General features: G+C 44.0%; 1 protein-coding gene across 1 annotated transcript in view; it reads left to right on the top strand.

Annotated features, from left to right (window-relative positions):
• The window catches only part of LOC119379320 (mediator of RNA polymerase II transcription subunit 27), a 29,763-nt gene extending 15,716 nt beyond the window's left edge, over positions 1-14,047 (top strand). The window contains exons 3-6 of the mRNA XM_049412103.1: positions 1,729-1,856; positions 5,895-5,988; positions 12,725-12,802; positions 13,451-14,047. Of these exons, the coding sequence (XP_049268060.1) occupies positions 1,729-1,856; positions 5,895-5,988; positions 12,725-12,802; positions 13,451-13,537 (387 nt within the window). The 3' untranslated portion in view covers positions 13,538-14,047. The remainder of the gene's footprint in view (positions 1-1,728; positions 1,857-5,894; positions 5,989-12,724; positions 12,803-13,450) is intronic.
• The last annotated feature ends 336 nt before the right edge of the window (positions 14,048-14,383 follow it).

Genomic DNA, 14,383 nt, shown 5'->3' with positions numbered 1-14,383 from the left:
TTTAGCATAAGTCAAAGCATCGATATCCATAGATGTAATATTTTAATCACGCAATGAAATCACATCGCTGCTGACCACGCCAATGCGTAGTGGCGCTCACCATAGCTATTGGGGGCAGAAATGACAGAGAAAAGCGCATGGAGAAAAGTCAGTGGTTAACTTGATAAATCTAATCTTATAAGAAATCAAGGCAATGCATTAAAAAAAGAGAATATTTTTGGGTTTCATTTTGAGTGCTTTTCCATTGAACGTTAAATAGACGCTGTTGCAAAAAAAAAAAAGGAAAAAAATAAACTGCAACTTGAAAACATGGTCGGGCTGCTGCCTGCATTTTACGCTGTGACCTCCGAGGATAGAAAAATGGGCACAGTTTTTCATTATGTGAAAGCTTTTCTTCTTGCTTATGTGCCCTCCTGAGCAGCCTTGTTTTGTATGTGTTGTGCACTCAAGAGTGTTATGGCATACAAAAAGTGAATGTTCTTCACCTTGACGCATTAATATTGGTCTCACCCTTTTTTCGGGGTGAGGGGGTGCAGCGCAACGCTGTTTGTTACTGTGGTAATGGCGTGATCGCTGCGCTGGATGCAACAGGCAACAATGGTGTGCAAGCTTCCCCTATGTAGGACCTTTCGGCTCATTCCATTGCTGACGCCTTGCAACGACAGTGGCAAGTGAAGTGTCATGTGACCCTGTGAAAATCGAGTTGAGGGTGGACATTTTTTTTTCTTATATTTTGAATTTTCTAGGCGGAATAACTTCAGACTGCATGCCCCTATCGCTGCCTATTCTTGCTGCAGTAATCTTTATGATTCAGTCTACACAACCCGCAAGTAAAAAATGGGGGCTTGTGTAGTGTTGGAGGGCCTTTGAAGGCTTTGTGCCCACGTATGTGTACATTTTTAATTCATTACCACTTAGATATTAATTAGGTTTATGTATAAAGTTGGCATTCTATAGCTAGCTCAGTCGGTAGAGCATCTCAGGGTCGTGGGTTCGGACCCCACGTTGGGCGCCATTTGTTGAGGTTCGTTCAGCCGTCTGCCCCAAAGATATGATGCGGTCAACAATTCACCTCAAACAAGAAACATTCGAGAAACAATAAGACTAGAAACAATCAAACTTCGAAAGGACTGCGAAGGGGTTAAAATAATATATCAACACTCACAGGTACAAAACCGGCCCACTATCTTTCACCTCAGCGGGCGCACACTGCATGCGCACATACTTCCCTCCGGTCTTTTGCCAACTGTCTGGGCAGCGCCATGGCTGCTGCTTTTGAGGACCACAAGTTCACCATGCGCACCACTATAGTGCAGCATGTGGCATTATCACACCAGCCAGGTGGTGCGCGCGATTCCCACACTTCATAGAACAAAAGACATATTAAGTCTATTGGCAAATTTGAAGTGCAACAGCAGCATTTCTTCCTCTACTTATACATTGTGAACATTTCCATTCCAAGCCATTTTCTAGTTGCAGTGTCTTCAGATACATTTACAGAGAGCAGAGTTACTATTCTTTTTTGAAGCATTGAACCAGATATTTAATTGTGTAAAAGTGAACCCGCTACCACGATTGATCAAACTGAACAGGGCATGACCTCGGGACACTACATTTCCAAGTGTGCAGATAAAAATTACACAAACAAATGTTTTCAGTAGTTTTTTTTTCTTTTATTGTTAAGCTAAATTTGATGTTCTTGTTTGTTTTTTTTCTTTTATGCTGCAGGTCCATGAGCACACAAGTCATGCATCAGCGATTTTAAATTATAATGGACTGAAGAGATCTAACAGGTCATTGCTTCCAACAAAACGGTTACGAAGACCACATAGCAACGGCCACAATTTTTCTTCTCAGTAAGTATCTAAGGTACTTCATGTTTAAATTTATGAACTGGCATCTCACGGCATTGCAGCTGACTGTTTATTGTCATATTGCAAGGCTGCTAAAGGTGCACTGAAGGCAAATGCTGTGGTGTTTTAGAAAGAGGAGGTCCTAAATTGAGTGGTTGCTATTGGCTTAGCATGGTAAGAGAAGTGTGACAGTTTGGGTGAGTTGGTACATTTTGATTTCGAATACATAGTGCGTAAAAAAATGAGACAAAAGGAGAAGACTCAAACACACAGCACATCATGTGTCAAAGTCCCTCCTTTCTGTTCATGTAACGACAAATCTGAGTGACGGTGACCAGTGAGCAAGTGATACGATTCGTTCGGTCTCTTTTATCCAAGTGTGAACGTTCGATATAATTGAGTCGTTGTATAGTGGAATTGCAGCTGAAATGTCGTTGGTCGAATGAACTTGAATAGAGTCTCGAGCTCGGGCGGTACATTCCGTCGATTTCGCTTGGGATTCGGCCATCATTGACAGTAATCGAGTGATGTTGCTGAATTCAATTGTTGTGAATTGCCAGCTTCACTATGTGCATGCTCGGATGAGTTCAGTCGTGACTCACTCGTTTCGCCGTCTTCGTGACGGATGTCGTGATGTTGGTTTGCCTCGTTGCTCTGGTTGTTCGTTGGCCATACTCAGAAGTTGAACTTGACTCTTGAGGGCTTCGATTTTGGTTTGCAGCCTTGCATTAGCAGCAGTGAGACTGAATGCTTGCCAGCTCTTCGTTGCTGTTATCTCGTTGCATCGTTGGAGGTTCCTGTGTGCCGCTGACTCGTTGCCGTTTATTGTCTTCGATGAGTCTCGTCACAAGCTTGTCCATTTTGCCCGTGTGAGAGATGTGGCGTAGCTTGAGTTCGTCGGCAAGTTCCGTCTTCTTGAGTGTGCTGAGGGCTCGTCTGTCTACGGACAAAAAAAAAGTTCTCCGTTGTGGTCTTTGAGTAAGCTTGGGCTGGGTCTTCTGTGGCTTCGGCCATGGTGATTGCAGCAGCAAATGACGTGGTTGCAGAATGCCGTGAATTTAACTGGTTTTAGCTAGTTGACTGTGCCATGTGAGGGAAATAATGAAAGAAAAGATACAGTTTTAAGATTTAAAGCAAACTGCGTTAAAAAAAAATGCTACATGTCGTTCTTCTGGCTGCTTCGCGATTCATCCCAGTTCATGCCTCGAAGCTAACTGCATTTCCAGGCGGCATATGCAGGGATGCAACAGCTGCGCCAATTGCGCCATTTTGATACAATTTCGTTTTTCTGCGCCAAGCTGCGCCGAAACCGCGATATTTGTTGAAACTGCGCCACGCTGCGCCAAAACGCCCCAGGTAACCGCAAAATTTTTTCGGTTGCGCTAGTTTTAGCCTGGTTTTAGCGCGGAACGAAGCCTGCATTGGCGACCTAATGTTGGAAGAGGCACCTTCATCCAATCCAGTCCGATGCAGTGGTGCTTGACTCAAACATGACGTTAATCTGTCCTGGCGGGTTTGCTGGTGGGCCGATGGGCCTAAATGAAGTTTTTACTGCTGGTTCAAACGCTGCTCTACAAGGTCATTCAACATCAGCAAAGGTCAGCGGCCATTTAATGTGGAAGCACCGCGTAAGGAAAGTTAACTGGCAAACGGGCCGTTTGACACTTGCTGCAAATCTTAGTGGGGATGTCGTTATTGTTAGGTGGAGTCCGGTTCGACTCTGCCTTTGTTCAACTAGTAGTGCTCACGTGCACGAATTCTTGGGTTGTATATACAGCAAAGTCTTTTTAAATGTACTGAAATGTACTGCCGAAAACCTTAACTGCCTTAGCCGAATGAGTTCGTCAGGGTACTTGCTCCCTTCAACTCGCGGTGAGGCCGACACCATAATGTGCCGAAAAAGGCCTTCCGCTTTTTGGGAAATGAGGACATTGGTCTACTAATCATTTTGACTTCGACGCGAGTGCAGTCACCGCTTTGCTGGCGCGAAGGTTTGATGGAAGGTACTAACGAGTACGCTAGTGCGAGTTATCGCTGGCAACCTTAACGCGATCAGCATCTTTATATCTGCTCGGTAGCGCGTGTGGCATAGTGCTTTTGGTACTACTGTGAATATATTGCACGCATTTTCTACGCAACGGACCCAAACATGCCGTTGGCTGCTGCCTCCCGAGCGGAGACACAGATTACGTGTCGCTTGCAGAAACGAAAGCAGCTCACCATTGCTGCGTTTACCCAACGAAATCTTTGCCGTATCCCTACACGCGGTTACGACCGGAGCGGGTAGGAATACTCCTCGGGAAAAGCTGTCATACAGTAGAGCACGCGACCGACCCGGCAGTGACGGCGTCAGCTTGGTTGATGACACGCTGCACGAAACAAACAAGGGTTCGGCTCTACTCGGCGACAGGCGCTGCATACAATGAAAGGATGCCGATTTTCGCTCCTCTCTCTCACTCTACATATATATATATATATATATATATATATATATATAGACACACACACACACAGACAAGGGGAGAGGGCGCACTTGCGACGATTGCACATTTTTCCTGGTTTGTCCTAGACGTTGCATGACATAACACCCTATTAAACTATATATACATATACATATGGTGCCTCTCTTTAAAATGGACTTTCTTCTCATAGATCTTCTTAACAGGGCGGAATACAAAATTCAGCGCATCAGTGCTGAATGAAGTGGATTGCAACAATGACGTGATCAGCCGGTGGTGTAGGCCAGGTGTAAAGGACCTTGCTGCAAAACCTTGGTGCAGATTCAGCATACACAAGGCCTTACTGGTTTCCGCAGAATTCATTGATCTTATTCAGCATGTTATGCGCTGAAAACATGATTGTGGTGACATCGAAAAATTTGCATATATATTTTTTGTTACTGTTCCAAAAGCAAACTTTGTTTGTGAAGCTGCTCCAAATTTGTAATTTTGTGCTCCAAAACTGAGTTTTTTTCCCGTAACCTGCTCCAAATTTGGATTTTCCTGCTCCAAAAGCAACATTTTCCTGCTCCAAAAATTGCTCCAAATCCTATTTTGGCTGTTGCACCCCTGCATACGGCCTGACTCCTCATTCGAGATGAGCTTTGAGTCCCCATGGGGAATCACAACACTGCAGGCAGCGCACAGATAGGATTCATAGTATACACTGGTAGAAAACACGTGAATTCGAATGTCTCGTATCTCGGTGACACGTCGCATGAGAAACATGAACACAGCCCCATGGATGGCACAAACACAAAAAAGGGGCACACATATGGAGTGGCAGTGCTCCAACACTGAAATGCGCATGCATAATTAATTAGTACTTCCTATGTCTCATGTGACAGTGGCCATTTTGCACCCTTGATATGTTTTACTGTAATGTGTTGCATATACTTCACCACAGGACATATCTGTAATGTGGGGAAACGTTTTTTTGGGGGAACCGATAATATGCAGTGTTTTTTAGATCCTTGCTGTGTTTTCCACGCTTAGAAGCCATTGGTGAGGCGAATGGAGCAACACCATTACTGATAGAGCCTTCTGCTAATCCCAGGCTCCTCGGCAATCTTCATCTATATCTGTCTCTTGAGGAAATTGTCTTCTTAGAGGCTGTGAGATCCATTGTGCAGCGTGGTGCTATATGTGATTACTTCGACAGGAATCACTGCTGATTCTTGCCACCATCTTGAATTTGTGATTGTATGTTTACATACATTATCTGGTAAAGGTGAAAGGCATTCCATTTTTACCATGGAAATAAAATTTGTCTGGGCTCACTGGGCTCGCCACCTGGTTTTTTGCCTGCTTGGGCAGTGAAGTTTTGCAGGTTTCTAGTGAGTTTTGCTGTGTCTGCCTGCTTTGAGCCCTAGTGTAAACCTATTCTGAGGCTCAAAAAAAAAAAAACTTACTCATAGTAAAGCCGCTTGGCAGATAGTCATGAAATCTTACTGCATGGAATTTCACAAAAGCTTGCAAATTTTATGTGGAAATTGTATGCATGGTAGCGGAGTTTGTATTGAATCCTACTGGTTCCTTGCAGAAATGTGGATGCATTCATCAGCAGCGTACAAAGGCAATTTGTTGACATGCCAATTGTGATTGTCAGGCCATGTGACAATTCTGCTGTTCTAAAGGTGAGCATGTCAGCATTGGCATTGTTGACAGATTTTTTTGGTGCTTCTCTTGGAGTTCAGTTTTATGTTGTGCTTCTATGTGAAAGCAGTGGAAGAGAGCTTAACCCTTTGCGGTCTGCTGTCGGGCAGCAGCTGCCATCATGGGGTGGCTCGTTCGGTTTGATGTTGGGAGGCAGCTGCCAAGGCGTTTTAAACTGCGTGCATTTTTGTTTAGGTAATATCTGTAGCGCCATCTTGTGGATAGGGAGCTCAAGTAATATAATTTCTGGGGTTTTACATGCCAATACCATGATATGATTATGAAGGTTCCGGAAATTTCTACCATCTGGTGTTCTTTAACACACACTCACATCACACATTACACGGGCCTCTAGCATTTCACCTCCATTGAAATGTGACCACCGCCAGTGGCACACTTGCTTACAGCAGTTATCTCATTGCATTCCCTATAAGTGGCAGCTCCATGCAAAGCAAAAAAATGGTCGTAAATATATCATCAGCTGCTCTTCTTTTTCTGTGTTTGAGCATGGTGATGTTCACACAGCATGCATACTGTGGGATCGATCACCCTGGCTTTGCAGAAAGTGACAATGGCTTTAGAGAAGAGAAAAATTACGTTCCTCCATTTGACAAAGAAGAAAGCTCATATGATGAGGGCTGTGATGACAGCATTCACAAAGACAGCACTGCGAATGGCAGCTTCCGATGTGTGCAGCATACCCCCCTTTCATGCATTGCCATGCATGGCCATGCATGGCTGAGCTGTGTCTGAAGAAAAAGGGGATCCTGGGGGTTGAGTTGTGCTACGTGATTGGACCTTTAAAGGGAGCCCTGAAACGTTGACGATTTTGTGCAAACGCATTGAGCCAGTAAAGCATGTCCTAAGAGTCATTTCCTGACCGATTTAAGCTCTCTGCGTCAGGTGTGTAATTTATTACAAGACTTTAAACATGCAAATCACTGAAGATCGCAGTGGCGCAGCCGAACAAGTTGTCAACTTTCCACTTCCATTCTACATAGCACTGTTCCATTATACGTAGCACCAGCGACCGATCTAATTGGATACAGTAAAACTTCATTCATACGAACTCGGTTATTTTGAAATCCCGCATAATTCGAAGGATTTCTGTGGCCCCTTATTTTGCAATGTAAATTTAAGTGGATCATTTGAAGCACGATTAGTACCAACCCGGTTAATTCGAAACCTTGGGTGCCATGTGCCAATTCCCGATTTAGCTGCAAATCCACAGAAACGATGGCCTTTAAGAGCCACAAGGCAATGCAATGTAGCGATTCTAATGAGTGACAAGTGAAGCATCCCAGCTTTGCTGCTGCCAGCACAAGAAAAAAAAAAAGAAGCGGTCTCGTGGTGAGCTGAAAATGTGTGCCTCTGGAAAAGAAGACGTGGTTCACTGCAGCACAGCGGTGACGCGCGGGCAGCATGACGCTTGCTTCTCGCAATGTCAGTGCGTTGAGTCGTTGACGTTGCATTGTGTTGCATTGCATTCGAAGACGACTTTGAGGCGTCTGCCTTTTTGACCTGTCAATACAGACCTCGTTTTTCCTTGTCGCACCGTGGTCCTGTGTCCTGTTCTTTCCGCGTTGCGACACAAACGGTGGTTGCTGCTCGTGCTCCTCACTTCATTGTCCTCTGTCAACCTGCCAGCGTTTAGTTGGGACAATATTGAGCTAAGTGAAAGTGCCTTTAAAGTGCATAATCTGGGTTTGGCTAATATCTGTCAGTCAAGCTGGCTATAATACAAAGTTGGTCCGTAACACATACTCGCAGAGCTCATCCAGACTAGAGCACACTTAGTGCAAGCTCGCGCAACAGCTGTGCATTGCCTAAGTAGTGTAGGTACCAGGGCTGCCGCAGACGGCTGTGACGAATCACAAGTCCGCTTGCCAACTGGCATCTTCTTTCTTTAATTAGCCTTGGTGGATGATGTAGCTCCAAGCGTATGGCAGTACAAGGCAGCCTAAGTAACTCGAGCTACTGGAGCATTTCTAGAGAGTGCCATTCATGCCTGAACCTTAAATAGGCATTAGTGCCACTTGCAAGCTACTGCAGCCTCCTTGTTTAAAAATTAAAAAAAAAAAGCTTATGGCCGACTGGTGGCGCATCTTTACGTACAGCGTTCAGCAATTGAAACGCGATAGTCAGCCCGCATGGCGGCCAGCACTTCTTGTGCCCCCAGTGAGCGCCGGCAACGTTGAGCTGGCTAATTATGGTGTACGATTCCTACATTGTGACAGCATTTGGACGCTATGTGATCACCAAGTGACCAGCAGTAGTGCAAAAAAGTGCCAACCACCATGCGAGGCGATTATCATGCTTCAATCACTCAGAACTGTACATAACACATTTTAATTGTAATTGTCATGTTTTTGTTGCATTATATTTTATGCAACTATACAGACACTGATTTTAGGCCTGTGTACAGCTATGTTACGCCCATATATCACGTACCTTGTGTCTCACCCTCTTTGGCCTTATTAACTGCCCCTTGCAACGAATTATTAAATTTGTGTGGTGATATTGTAACGTTGTGCACTGGGCATTATTTCCCCTTCTTTGCAGTGGGCATGTGCTATCTTCATTGCAGTGGTGCTTTCTGACACTGTTGTGATACATGCTGGGTCAGTTAGGTTTTTCCTATTCTTGATTAAATAGGGGCTGAGTTTAATTCGATATGATTATGGCGTCCCTCATAATCATATCGTGCTTTTGGGACGTTAACCCCAACAATTGTTATTATTATTTAAAAAGGCCTCCTGCCTTAGACACTAATGCATCTGGTGTTACATTAAGCAATCTTCAACGTGATTGTATCAGCAACAGTAAGCAGCCAAAAATACCTACCATGTATGGAGCAGAATTCATGAAGCGTTTTTTTTTTCTTTTTCGCACTGTTCCTTATCGCAGTTTTGCTTTAAAGTTGGTGGTCTCACTGAAGGCAGTGAGGTTGCCAGTGTCAGTGTGGCTATTGCAATAATAGATCCGTTTGCGTTGGTGGTGTCACTTGCACATAGCAGAACCCTTTCCTCATGATTGTATGGGGGATCTTGAAATACTTCGTAGTGCACTGCTTGCTTGGCTTCTTCCTGGTTGATGAATTCTGATCAGCTCATGAACACTCACTCATGCTTGTTTAGGAGATTTGATGCGGCTGCATCCAATCTGTTTATTTGTGTCCTAGTTGCTTTCCTATCATGCTTTCGTTCCACAACTAGTTTTTCTTGGGTGAGTTGGTTCATGCTGAAAGACGTGATGCTGTAGGGCAAGACTAGAATATAGAGTAAGAGGCCGACTTTCCTGCTTCTTTCTGCCTTTTAGTGTTTCTTTTCGAGTTTTGAGCTACAGTATCATGTTGTTCTTTCTCTCCAAGATGGTTTATTTGATACAGAAGACAGTTGAAATGAAGATATTGGGCACTGATTTATTCCTTGAAAAAGAAGAAGTGATCCGAAACGGCGCAGCATAAAACGAGCTAAGAAGGAGAAGAGCTGAAACATTTTTTGAAGGCCTTCACTGGATTCCAAGAACGAGAAAACGCTGCCGTGAGTCCAGAATGGTGCGCCTTTTGCCTGGAAGGGCCACTTGCTCCACAGGTCTAGTCATTGCCATTGCAACAAAGGACGGCACCGACGGAAGCACAGGGATGGTGTTAATATTTTGCAAAATATTGCTATATCGTTCATTCGCTGCGATTTAGACTTCTTTTATGAGCTAATTCAAGCCCGAATGAAATGTTCCAATTTATAAGAGCCAAATGCAAATTTCACTCCTGAATACCAAGGATAGTGGGCTATATAGATTTTAGCTGAAATATAGATTTGAGTTATTTTGGTGACATGAGCACACTGGCAAAAAATTGTTGGAGCAGGCCCGACCATATTGTCAGCAGCAGAAAACTGCGTTTTTCTCAGTTTCATTTAAAGCGGATTTGGCTCTTTTAGAAAAAAAAATGCCATAGATTTTGAGATGCACATGATCATGGTAGGCCAAAACAATGAACAAATCTTTGCTTACACCTTTCAATAAAAAGTAATTAATGTCCAAATTAATTTAATAAGTAATTATTATTTAATAATATTTCCATTATTTTTACTTAATTTTTTTCACTTAAAAAGTTACGATAGAATACTGCTGTTACATTCCCGGGTGCTGCATTTCCCTGACTGTTACCTCGTTTTCGGCCGGCCCCAGCATAGCTCCCATAGGATCCAATGCGTTGGGAACCCTGCTACTACCTCGCAACTGTGGGACTATTCCCGCATTGTACGTTGCGAACTGGCCCTCCGAGACGGCCCAGGGGGCTATGTTGACTTTTCACGTGGCTTGGCTTGGTCCACTTAGTGGCTTCAGGATGGAATTGGCTGCCAGAAGTGGCGAAGGTGACATCTATGATGCATTTTTATGTCCCGCCACCAGAAACACGACCTTTGAGATTTGTATTTTTCATCTAAGCATGGCTTCTGTGAGGTGTTTGGGGGCTAAAAATTGGTTTTGATGCATTCAACAAAAGTACAGACTTCGAGATCAGTTTTTGTTGCCCGGAGTTATCCTGTTTGCATGGACTGGGTGCTGGGGGGGACTCATCGCTATTATTGTAGGAAATGCTCTTCGTGGTCTTCTTGCGTTTCCCGTCTCTCTTGTGGGCTGTCATGTTGGCCGTGTGTTCGTGCAGTGTCGTCTTATTGCTTCCACGCTTCCAACGCTCCGAATAGACAAACAGGATTGCACCAAGAAAGCGGAAGTCAAAAGCCACATGGCACTGAAGGGGCTTGAGAGACTCCTTGTACTGATCAGGTGTGAGAAAATGTGCCAGGCGACACTGTAGGACACTGCAGGACACTGTAGGAAATTGTGTGCTTCAACGTGATGTGCTCACTCCTTCGGCACTTCAGAGAACACAAGGGAGCTTTACTGCAACTGGATGCTAGCTGAAGCAGAGGGGAAGAGTGTCGGCTCTTAACGGCAAAGTTGACGTTCTGGAGGCATAGAAATAGGACAGTTTAGTTTTTTCTAACATGTCCATTTGTAAACTAATTTGCAAAATTATTTCAGTAAAATGGTTCCCAGGTGGCACCTTACAGCTTGCAGTGATTAATCGAAATTTTCAGTGGAACTTGGTGAGGGGCCCTTTGACATTTGCAGGATCAAATTTTGTACACATATATATAAACACCCAAGGATATGGACGTGGGAACAGCTGTCGCCATATGTCAGCTTGCAGAGCAAGGCATGTGTAATGTGTAGAGTCTGGGTTTGGCTCTCGCTGGCAGTAAGTTGCTTTTTCTACTCTTACGACTAAAAATAGTTCCGCTTGCTTTCCTTGGCATCGATTTCTCTTCGCTTTATGTAGTCGTGACGAACAAAAATTTATTTCCTCTATTCTCATTGATGAAAAACAATGATATTATTCAAGATCAGTACATTTATGTTTGTAGTTATGGCACTTAGCCCTACCAGACCATTTTGTCTCTCCTGTTCATAGCACTTATACTTTAGCTTTGTTAGAGAAGGCAAGAGCTAATTACGTGTCATCACCTGCCCCTCTACTTATCACAGCCCTCCCCTTCTGAATTATGGCTAGGGGCTTCGTATATATTATAGTGGGCAGCCTTCTTCGTATATATTATAGGGGGCAGCCTTCTCTGGGGGCTGTGGATCAGGCGTCACGAACGATTATGACTGTGTCTGGCCTGTCCTAATCGCATGTTTGCCCCCAATGTTCGCTCGCCACCTGCTGTGACGTCACAAAACCTACAGTCTCTGTTGTGGCTGCACCGACTGGTGATAACTGGGGCCAAGATTACGTATTGTTGCTCCAAACGCAAGTCTGAGAGTAATAATAATAATAATTGTTGGGGTTTAACTTTTCAGAACCACAATATGATTATGAGGGATGCTGTAGTGGAAGGCTCTGGAAATTTCGACCACCTGGGGTTCTTTAACGTGCACTTAACTCTAAGCGCACGGGCCTCAAGCATTTTTGCCTCCATCGAAAATGGGCCGCCACGGCCGGGATGCGATCCCGCCACCTTCAAGTCAGCAGTCGAGCACCATAACCACTGGACCACTGTGGGGGGCCCAAGTCTGAGAGTAAACCATACTGGTCTATACACAGTGCTGATATGTATGATCTATTATGAAAAGGATGATAAGCATGCAGTGGTACTAAGACAAAAAAAAAAAAAAAGAATCTGGTGAAATGTTCAGACAAACAGTAAGATGAAAATAAAAATGTCTGTGTTGGGCATAACCTTTGGTCTTTTACATAGCGATGTTGAAAGCAGCTTGAACAGTTCCAACTGTGTTGTGAAACACACATACTTAAGTGGAGCATTTGTTTGTACTTCAGCGGCGTATCCAGGAAGGTGGAAGGAGGGTCCACCCCCCCCCCCTTAAAATTTGAACATTTTGTATGTGTATATATATGCATGCACATACAAATACACACAAACCTACATATAGGAAGGCGGTCGGACTCCCTCCCTTCCAAAAAAATTTTCTGGCTACACCCCTGTGCTCTGTTATTATTGTATTGGAGATGTATCAATTTAGAGAGGGCTAATGTTCCCCTTTTGTATTCGGAACATTCATGGACATGCTTTACTGGTTATATTGACTAATTTTGACATAGATGCCTTTTTGCTGGCTGGGTTACTATGGTGCCTTGCATCACCACCTTTGTGATGTTTTTTTTTTTTTTTTTTGCTCTTTTTGCAGGTGGCGGAATATGCCAATGCAGCAGTGCTTCATTTTTTTTCTCCGCAACTGCCCGACTTAGCCGTCAAATCTTTCTTGGTGAGTTGGCTGAAACTACTAGAGTTTAGTTCAGTATGCAGGGGCTGTGATGGCCTTCTATAGTCGGATACAACTTTAGAAGTCTGCAGCATTTCCTCCTCAAAGGCAGAGGATGCACACAAGCGAGCACCAACAGGCGCGCACTCCAGAATGATGTCATGAGTGCGACGGCTGGTGACCCCGCCTTCAGAGAATATTGCTGTGTGCATGAGTGGGACTATTTCTTTAGTTGCGGAGGCGATCGGTTGCCGCGCTTTGGCCATCTGGGCAGGGCCTTTCCGGACTTCTTAAGCTGTATCCAAGTATAGATGTGCTGGCTCTATTTGGCACATTGTTCGAAATATTCTTTGCACTTCTGTGGAAGTTCGTGTTTATCATGGTAGTAGGCCAAGCCTACACTGTCCAGGTCTGTGAATTGTAACCAGAGGTGCCGATCCTATACAATAGAAGCACCTTTCTCCAATTCTTTTAACCATTGAATGAAGCATTTGCTTATTTCATGTGAAACAGGCTATGTAGACTTGCGTCACCTGTCTGGGCCTCTAATGGTTTACATAAGTTATAATGAAGTGTATTTTCCACTTGAATAACACTTCATAGGTGCAAGATTGCATGATGTCAGCATTTCATTTTCTTCTGTTTCAACAGACGTGGCTCCACAGTTACCTGCACCTGTTCTCAGTGCCATGCCGGAGGTGTGGCACGCGACTACAGCACAACATGCCGCCAAGCTAGGTCAGCATTTCCCTGACCTAGCTTCTGATGAAGACAGTGGTACCCTCTTGGACACCGTCCCATTCCATTTAAAGACCACTATTTAAAGACCACTACAGCGAGAACTACGCGCAACACTCACAAACACACCCTACAACACATTTTTGCCAAAACGGAGGCATTCAAACAGAGTTTCTTTCCCCGCACTGTTTCGGATTGGAACAGTCTAAGTTCGTTTGCGAGGCAGACAATTTTGACGAAGTCCTTGACCAACATTTTTCGTAATGAATATTGAATCGTTGAAACTTATATTGCTGTTATGCTGCGTTATAAACTGTTACATTGCTGTTATATTGCTCTTATATTGCTGTTAAACTATTATGCTGCGAGTGTTGTTATAAATTGTTCGTGATTTTTTTTTCTTCATTCCTTTCTTATAAATCGTCCAAGCGACAGCGACATATTGCTTGTGCTGCCAGTGTTGTTATGAATTATTTTGTATTGTTCTTTCTCTGTAATTCCACTCCTGCCTGGGCCATGTGGGCCATGTGGCCTGCAGTATTGTGAAATAAATATAATAAATAAATAAAAAATATTCAACCTGTGTCTAGTTATGTTTTCTCTTTAAATATGGAAGCCTACAAAAAGTATGCACGCGTGCATATATTGTAGAAAACTGCAACAAAAGCTTTACAGCCATCTAATGAACAAGGTGGAAACTTTAGTCAGCTCCGCCGCAAAGCAGATGTATTATGCGGTAAAGTATACCAAATATCAGAGGGGGCCGCTGTCACAGGACATTGTGTGCCTCCAAAGGCGGCTTCGCGGACCCCTTAGGGTCCGCGGACCCCCATTTGAGAACTACTG

The sequence above is a fragment of the Rhipicephalus sanguineus genome, chromosome 1, assembly GCF_013339695.2.
Source record: "Rhipicephalus sanguineus isolate Rsan-2018 chromosome 1, BIME_Rsan_1.4, whole genome shotgun sequence".
Classification (NCBI taxonomy): Eukaryota; Metazoa; Arthropoda; class Arachnida; order Ixodida; family Ixodidae; genus Rhipicephalus; species Rhipicephalus sanguineus.
Note: the sequence above shows the minus strand (reverse complement) of the source record. Positions and strands in the feature narration are given on the sequence as shown.